The sequence below is a fragment of the Carassius auratus genome, unplaced genomic scaffold, assembly GCF_003368295.1.
Source record: "Carassius auratus strain Wakin unplaced genomic scaffold, ASM336829v1 scaf_tig00052689, whole genome shotgun sequence".
Taxonomy (NCBI): domain Eukaryota; kingdom Metazoa; phylum Chordata; class Actinopteri; order Cypriniformes; family Cyprinidae; genus Carassius; species Carassius auratus.
This window is the reverse complement of record NW_020527242.1, coordinates 33,748-42,905: the sequence shown is the minus strand read 5'-3', so window position 1 is coordinate 42,905 and position 9,158 is coordinate 33,748. Positions and strand designations below refer to the sequence as shown.

At 35.2% G+C, this 9,158-nt stretch overlaps 1 protein-coding gene across 3 annotated transcripts; it reads left to right on the top strand.

Moving 5' to 3' along the window:
- The first annotated feature begins 290 nt into the window (after positions 1-290).
- On the top strand, positions 291-8,460 carry LOC113090108 (uncharacterized). Of its 3 annotated transcripts, none has more exons than XM_026256162.1 (6): positions 291-428; positions 4,204-4,297; positions 4,382-4,720; positions 5,008-5,191; positions 5,276-5,403; positions 5,554-8,460. In XM_026256162.1, the coding sequence occupies exons 1-6, from the start codon at positions 379-381 to the stop codon at positions 5,869-5,871; spliced, it is 1,113 nt and encodes a 370-aa protein (XP_026111947.1). In that variant the 5' UTR covers positions 291-378; the 3' UTR covers positions 5,872-8,460. The 3 variants fall into 3 exon arrangements, with proteins under 3 accessions (XP_026111947.1, XP_026111948.1, XP_026111949.1); XM_026256163.1 differs by lacking the exon at positions 291-428 and adding an exon at positions 1,384-1,444; XM_026256164.1 differs by lacking the exon at positions 291-428 and adding an exon at positions 2,786-2,827.
- The last annotated feature ends 698 nt before the right edge of the window (positions 8,461-9,158 follow it).

The window sequence follows — 9,158 nt, the reverse complement described above, 5'->3', positions numbered from 1 at the left end:
AAAATTTGTCATAACCATGCAGGCGGGTTGCCTTATGTCACCAAATAAATTAAATAAAAACTTAAAATAGAGCATATATAAAAACACTTTTCAGTCTTCCAATACTAACGTGTGAATTGTATAATGCCTTTGTGCTCTGCATGTCCTTCGCACTTAATATTGTGTATGTAATTTTGTCATAACGGCGGCAAGACAGCAGGGCTATCACCTAAATTTTGCACAAGGTTTTGTGGTTGTTTTCAGAATCAGAAAGAGCTTTATTTTAACAGTCATTTGATGACAATTCAATAGATTTGGCCCAGGTCCCTTCTGTGACAAGTGAAGAAAGCTCATTGCAGAATGCAAACTATGAATCTGATGACACCAGTCTTCTAAGTGATGGAAGTCCTTCAAGAAAGCAACAGAGGGTTGAAGACGAAGCCAGAATTGTGAGTCTGTGATTTTTGCATTGTATATTATTCTACAGTACAAATTTTAAACCTGACTATGAAAAACAAGAAATGTAACTGTGTGACTACTGACTACACAATCTCTGGCCCTTTTCACACCTGGCATCAACATGACTTGGATGATAGTCACAACTAGTAAGCCAAGACACATTGCTGTTTAAATCTTGTCAATTATATATGTCTTTTGTGACTGCTTTTGATTTCATGGTGAATGTTTTGCTGCTTTAAAGAACACATCAACTTGCAGGGTATTAAAGGGTTAGTTCATCCAAAAATGAAAAATTCTGTCATAAATTACTCACCCTCGTGTTGTTCCAAATACGTAAAAGACCTCTTCATTCAGTTTTGGAACACAAATTAAATATATTAGTAAGGAAATCTTTCCTCTATTGACAACTGATGCAGCTGCAATGTTCAAGGCCTAGAAATAAGTAAAAACATCTTGAAATAATTAATGTGTCTCCAGTGTTCAACCTTAAATTTATGGTTATGGGAATGGGATTTTATTTTTATTTTTTTTGAGCTAAAAAAAACAAAAATAATGACTTCATTCAACAATTTCTTCATCAATCTGTAAAAATCCACGTTGAAATGGTAAAACTAACATCTATTTAAAAGAGCCTAAAGCAGGACAGAACCTGAAGGACAGAAGAACCCCATCCTGGAAGCACACTGTTTACGGATTGATTTAGGAGTGAAGAAAAATTAAATAAAGTCATTTGTTTGTTTTTGCACACAAAATACATTCCTGTCACCTCATAAAATTAAGGTTGAACCACTGGAGTCACATGGATTATTTCAGAATGGTTCTTGAGAGGGATATGGTTTGTCAATAATTGTATTACGTAACACTTTGCAGTTGGTCCAAAAAATCCTGCAGACTAAACCTGGTGGAGACGCAATCATCAGGGAATACAACAAAACCAAAGCTTGACTGACAGCACCAGGAGAAAGATGATCAAGATTCTTACTGCAGATATGACTGAAAAACACAGGTAATCTGATGCCGTCCCAAAAGATTCTCCACAGAACACAAATGACAATTTTAGAAGATCTGGGCCCATATTCACAAAACATCTTAAGGCTTAATGTAGCTCATAACTCACCAATTTAGAAGAAAATCTTAAAAAGAATGTGTGTGTCAGTCCTAAATTTAGGACTCCTAAATTTTTGCTCTAAGAGTATTTAACAAAGCATTTTATCATTAAAACTAGCTCCTAAATCTGTGAAATCTTAGGAGCAGTGAAGAGGACTCCTAAGTCACTAAGACCAAGCCACAAACTATCCTAATATGGCTTTTGGCAGCAGTCTGCCTCAGAACGTAAACATTTTAGAAACATTTGACGATAATGAGCTTTTAAAAAGGTATCGCCTTTGGTTTTGGAGGTTATCCCAATCCATTTTTTTCTCTGATTATATCCTTGTTTCCATTAACCTGCTGGGCAAGAAGTAACAGCTGTGCTTGTGTCCTGTTTGGTTTTCTTTTACATTTGCATGTATTACTATCAGCCATGATGATTCTACTCTGTTTATTAAAAGGCTGTTTATATGCATATTCACTAATTGTTTAAGAGGCCGTTAGCTGAACATATGACACTTGCATTTTAAAATCTTTATTTGAATGTGGCAATTAACATTTTTATTTTTAAATCTTTATTTGAATATGGCATCATATTGGCGTTCTCTGACAGAGACTATCAGCCAATCACTGTGTGCATAGTTAGTAAGCATGCTGACATCCACAGCAACAAGGTCAACCCCGCCCTTTCTCTGAGCTTAAGACTTCTCTGTATTCCTAATTAAAAGTTTGTCCTAATAGGTTTTAAGAGAAAACTATTAGCTAAAAACTTTTACTGCAGTTTAGGTGAACTCTTAGTGGTAGGATTAAATGTTTTGTGAATACGGGCCCTGATCTGTCAGCTTCTTAAAGGGTTATTTCACCCAAAAATTTTAATTCGGTCATTAGTTACTCACTCTCATGTCGTTCAAAACCCGTAAGACCTTTGTACATTTTCGGAACACAAATTAAGATATTTTTGATTTAAATCCGAGAGCTTTCTGACCCTGCATAGAGAGCAATGCAACTTAAATTTTCCCAGACACTGAAACCTAGTAGGGACATTGTTAAAGCATAAATAAAGTCATTATTTTTGTTTTCTTTGTGAACACAAATATTCCATAGCTTCATAAAATTATGGTTAAACCACTGATGTTACATGGACCATTTTAAACAATATCTTTACTACATTTCTGGGCCTTGACTGTGGAAGGACCCTTGTTGTCTATGCAGGGTCAGAAAGCTCTTGGAATCATAAAAAATATCTTACTTTTTGTTTCGAAGATGAACAATGGTCTTACGGGTTTGGAATGGCATGAAGGTGAGTAATTAATGATAGAATTTACATTTTAGGGTGAGCTAACCCTTGAGTAATCCAAGTCACATTTAGAGCAATAAAACAATAATTCAAATTACTACATTTGATCAATTAAAGTGAAAGTTTACACCAAATGAAAGTGAATTTACTCATCCTTATTGAGCTGTCAAAATGGCTGAAAAACTAAATTAAAAATTTTTACTTAAATATTATCAATATTCTAATTATGTTAGAATTTAAAAGGCATAATTTCAGTTATGGGAAAAAAAGCTTTTGGCTTCTCTCCTGAGGCCACAAGAAGGCGCATCGAGCAAAATATTATGCATATAATTTCTTCAAAAAGAATTTCAAAAAATTGCATAATGTTTAAAATAATGTTTATAAACCATATATAATTATTAAACTTGCTTAAACAATTAGAAACAAAACAACATCATGCATGTATGTATAGTTTAATACAAAGGACCAAAAACCAATCAAAAAGAATACTTTCTTCGTGTAAAAACTTGATATGCAGTGGGGTGGGGAAAACTGCTATATAGTCTTGAGACATGTTTTTTAAAAGTGGAACTTGCATATATTTGACATAGCTTTACATGCGGCTATCTTGTGTGAGAGGCGAGTGCAACATTGATATATGTCCCTCTAGAAAATGCAATAAATGTTTTGTGTGAACGGCTTCAGTTTTGACATACACAACATCTTCCCAGCATCGATTGTTCTCTTTTTCTGCAATATTTTGAATGAACAACGTAGCAGCACCGCATCTAGTGGGTTAAACTGGATAGGCTAACAAAAGCCTTAAAATGCAATGACACTTCATCGTCGCAACGCGTGCGCCACTGATAAGGCTGCCTGACGCACACCTAAAATTCAAATGCAGATTTTTTAAATTCGATAAGTAAAAAAAAAAAAAAAACAGCCCTACATCCTTATATTCATGCCAAGATGTAGGTGTTTTTTTTTTTTTATAGAAAAACAATAAAGAATATTTTTAGCAGATACTGTGGTCCTTGGAGGTTTAGATAATGCAAGTCAATGCTTAGCATTCCTTTGAGAGTCAAAAAAATCATATCAGGTTACACTAAATTAATACCCATGGCTCATGATGATAACCTGAGGTCTTATGAAGTTAAAAAATCAGTCTGTGTAAGAAACTGAACATTAACTAGGGCGGCTTGATTATGGCAAAAATCTTCACAATTATTTTGGCCAATATTGTAATCTCAATATTATTTAACACGATTATGAGTGGGCCAGTTGACCAAAACTTTATATGACTGATTTATTTAAAGATTTCTCAATTCTCAATACCACAGCAGAATACTAGGGTAACTAATTAATAGACATACTTAAATGTCATTGTTTTATTTTGACAGCACATCTCCACCCAGAAATATTAGGGAAATGTATGCCCAAGGAATCGTTGCCCTGTTTCCATATCTTCGTGATCCCTACACAAAGAATGGATATGTAAGTGCAAATAATTTTTGTTAAAATCTAGTTATGGGGTAGTTGGTCACCTTTGTATTTATTAAGATGTGTTTGTTTTTAAAGGAACATTATTATGACCCTCAAAGTGGACAAGGTTACCTGACTTGGAAAATAAAGAACATTCAGAGGAACAGTGCATCATCAGAGAACTGTAGACGTTCCTCACAGTCTTTCAGTGGTGGCCCAACTTCGGAAAGAGAGGCTGCATCCAGCACAGATGTTATTCTCACTGAAGAACAGTGTAGAGAAGCAGTTTCTCTAATGAAACACACCTCAGAAGTGGACACCATCAAGATCAAAATGAAGGAGACATTTCAGTACCGTCGCAAGATGATTCAAGACCCAAACAGAAGCACTGATGTGTTGACAGAATTTCCACGCTTCTTGGATGTTCAAGGCCTGGTGAGAGAACATGTCTATGTGGTGATAAGAGAATTTCTTTAACCCGGTCATTGGGTTGGGGTAAAACAAATATTATAGGTATAATGCAAGTTCAGCTCAATTGACAACATTTGTGGAATTTAGTTCATTACCATTTACAAAGAAATATAAAACTACAATGTATGTGCATAGTCACACATTTTTGAGCTTTATGAATTCTTCTGTTAAAACACGTTATTTGAGCTGTAAAGTTGTTTGAAACATTTTTATTGTGTTTGTATTAATGAATGTTTATGATGTTTTTGCAGATTGAACAGGATTTTGTTTTGCTCTTTGGTGAAAAGACGACTTCTAAGCTTTTAGAAAGGTGGCCAACTACATTCATGCACAAAGTTATTCAGCAAAGCAAAAGTCTTAACTCCTCCCAAGCTCTTCAGGACTTGATTGACTGTGCCGAAATGACTGTGAAGGAGAATGAAATAGGGGATGCAGGTTAGACTGTCAGAGTTCAGTATAAGATTGTTTAGACTTCTCCATGTATTTTTTTTTCTGATGTCATTTATTTTATTTTTTCAGGATGGAACAGTGACATTGCTTCTATTCTTCTTTTACTTCATTTGATCCCACCTTCACCACAAGGCAGAAAGAGACCTGGAAAGATGTCCGCATCTCAAGCAGAAAAACACCTCGTCATCTTCAAAAAGGTAAATTTGGTCTTTACTGTCATTTCCTGTAGTCTGCCGAAAATCAGTGTCTGATGGGCTAATTGTATTGTGAAAAATTAATGTAGAGAGAGTCAATTAGAGAGCTGATTTAATTATTATTTTTTATTATTTTTTATTTTTTATCTTTAGGCCGGTACTAACATACAAGAGCACCTGGACTCAATTGAAGAAAGCACACAGCCATACCTGCTTGCCATGGGTCCAAAGAAGAACAGCATTCATGTATACTACATCATTCTCGACAAGAAAGCCATACCGTGTAAATCAGTGAGTGGTCTCAGTGCCTTTGATGAACTTTTCAAAGCGCACTTTGTGTTTGGTGCATCTTACAGCAAAGTCCTGCACAACATGTACACCTTTGTACAAACAACAGTTTTTCAGATTGACATTGGGAAAGTCAAAGAGTGCCCAAGAGTTGCTGAACTCAGAGCTAGATTCCTGCGTTAGATTTGATTGCTGGGAAAAATGATTTGTTTTGTTTGTTTTTGTTGTCTGAAAAACACAAATGTTCTTGTTCGACATCTAAAGTTAATTCATGGGCTCTTGCCTGGCAAATCACTTAGACTGAAATGTGGTGAAGCAGGTTGCTGTTTAGAATTTGCAACTTTTTCAGGTTTTCGCAAACATTTAAAAAGAGTTCATGAAGCAGGTGAAGTTTTGTTATGTGTAGAGGATGATGCTGTTGTTCATAATGCAGTTGGGCTACCAAGTAATACTGATGTGGCTACATGTTCAAAGGACAGTTCTTTGCCAGTTCCCAGCAAAAACACTACCGATTTGTGTGCATCAGCAATAGCACAATTGCAAGCTGCAGGTGTTAGTCAGACTACTGTTGATACTTTTGTTATGTCTATGGAGGAAGTAGTTCAAGACATCCAGGATCAAGTAAAAGAGACCGCTATAAAATGCTTATTTTCAGAAAACACGGACATTAAAAGTTCAATTGAGCAGTCATTTCATGAAATTGAAAACCCTTTCACCATGCTTAATTCCATATCTAAACGAAAATCATATTTTACTAAAAAATGGGGAATTGTCCAGCCTGTGGAGAAAGTAATTGGGGTCAGATTTGACAACAGAAAAAACAGGACTACTGGAACTTATGAGCAAGTTGCAGTGACTGACAAGTTTGCCTATGTTCCAATACTCCAAACATTACAGAACATTTTAAAGCACCCAAACACCACATGCAGGTTCAAGTCAGGTTTACCTAATAAAAACGGTATTTACTCTGATATTGAAGATGGACTGTACATAAAAAGTCATCCCCTGTTTTCGACTGAAAAAAATGCACTTCAGATTCAATTGTATTATGATGAATTCGAAACTGCCAATCCTTTGGGCTCAAAAAAGGGAATTCACAAATTAGGCGGTATATATTTTACTTTGAGAAATTTCCCACCACAATTTAATTCATCTCTAACAAACATACATTTATGTGCACTTTTCCATGCCCAAGACATCAAAACATATGGATTTGATGCAATATTGGAACCTATTGTCAATGACATAAAAGTCCTTGAAAACAAGGGTATACAAGGACCTGCTGGTTTTGTGCGTGGAAGCATTGTCCAAGTAACGGGAGATAATCTTGGTTTACATGGCCTTTTTGGATTTGTTGAATCTTTTAGAGCTCGGAATAACTGTAGGTTTTGTCTCACTGAAAGGGAAGATTATCAAACTGTGTTCTGTGAAGATGAGCCAAATGTAACTTTCCGCACCAAAGAAACACACGTACGACACTGTGAAGCTCTACAATCAGACCCAACACTACAACATGTTTGTGGTGTGAAACGTACATGTTTGTTAAACACTCTGCAGTACTTTAATATATCAGACAACTTTTCTGTAGACATAATGCATGATATTTTAGAGGGAGTTGCTCAGTTTAAATTAAAACTTGTTTTAAAGTATGTTCAAGCTAATTTTTTGACAGCGAAAGAGTTGGATGGCAGATTAAATTCATTTAATTATGGGTACATGGAGAGGAGAAATCGGCCTCCTTCTGTAAAACTGGATGACGAGAGCAATGATTTGGGCATAAATGCAATACAGTGTTGGTGTCTACTTCGAAATGTGCCGCTGATATTTGGTGACATTGTGCCCCAAGACGATAAATACTGGCAATTACTACTACTTTTACTACAAATAGTGAACATTGTATTTTCTCCCATTTTAACTGAAGGACTTACTGTTTATTTGAAACACTTAATTACTGAGCATCACAGGCTGTTCAAGTGCTTATTCCCAGGAAAGAATCTGCTGCCTAAACATCATTTAATGTGTCACTACCCTCGGTGTATACGAAATATTGGGCCTATTGTTCACATGTGGTCAATGCGATACGAGTCCAAACACAATTTCTTCAAGACTCAACCAAAATGTTTCAAGAACATAACTAAGACGCTTGCCAAAAAACATCAGAATTTCATGGCATATAACTGGGAAGCCTTTAACCATGACAGAATTGTACTTGGACCAGGAAAGAATGTGTGTGTCAGTGACTTGAATGAAAGTGTTCAGATTGCATCTAAGTTGAACATTCCTACAGAAACAAATGTTCTCTCAGTGAAATGGGTGAAGTATAATGGAACTGAATATCGTTCTACCTTAGTTATTTGTGGTCAGGTAGACCTTGATTTGCCAGTGTTTTATAAAATCAGGGATATTATTGTCAGAAATGAATGCGTGTTACTGGTTACATCGCAGCTCAAAACTGTTTGTTTTGATGAACATCTTTTTGCCTACAGAATTGATCACAGACCCAGCGCATCTCTGAAAGTGTTTACTGTCAGTGAACTCACTTATTACAAACCTTTTGATGTGCAGATGTCCTATGGGTCTGATAATTTGTTTTGTTGTACCCTACTGTAATCTTATTCAAATTTAGCTGTCACTTGTTCATGTCTCTGTGAAGTTAATGAGTTTGTTTTATCCATTTTGTATTTCTGTGCAACCCCTCATGAATTTGACTGAACTGTTGAATGTTGTTTTAAAGTAGCCACTTTGCCCAGTTTTTAAATAAAAAATAGTTGTTATATCTGTCTGAAGACTCTTGATTTTAGATTTGATAATGTACATTGACACCATAGAACAAAGTAAAAATAAATTTTGCACTAAAAGGAATACTTTCTTGATAACACTTTGACTAATCCATAGGAATAACAACAACATCAAAAGGTGTTAAATGACCCGTAGTGTAAAATTTTAAGGTGTTAAATGACCCCAGTGTAAAATTGTAAGGTGTTAAATGACCCCAGTGTAAAACTTTAATAACAATAGTAAGTGTAACAATCTACACTCTCAGTGTTATTTTTCAGCACTATAAGGTGCCATTTTAACACTGTAAATTCAACACTACAAACAGTGTACTTTTAACTCTGGAGAGATTGGGACCATATATGATCTTTAGTAGTGTTAAAATTAACACTTTAAGTGTTAAATTGACACTGCTGATTTTACTGTGTAGCCACCTAAAAATAGATACAGAATTATTTTTTATAGTCTCAATAAAAATGTTTAATTAACTTGGATATTGTTGTTTACTTAGAAAATATAAATATTTCTAAAATCAACCCTTTTACGCTAAGTTCAAATATTTTAAATGACCCCTTGTTTCCATGGCGACGCGTCATGATTGTCACGTGACACAGCAGCCAAAAGAACTAACAGATGTATCGCTATTCGTTTTATTTAGTTTTTCTTTTTTATTAAAATATATATGCAAACTTGCT

Bases quoted from the DNA above. Each gene is read 5' to 3' on its own strand.
- LOC113090108 (XM_026256162.1), top strand. From the start codon at position 379: ATGGAAGTCCTTCAAGAAAGCAACAGAGGGTTGAAGACGAAGCCAGAA. The intron at 4,721-5,007 runs GTGAGAGAACAT...ATGTTTTTGCAG, and splicing joins TCTTGGATGTTCAAGGCCTG to ATTGAACAGGATTTTGTTTT. The intron at 5,404-5,553 runs GTAAATTTGGTC...TTTTATCTTTAG, and splicing joins ACCTCGTCATCTTCAAAAAG to GCCGGTACTAACATACAAGA.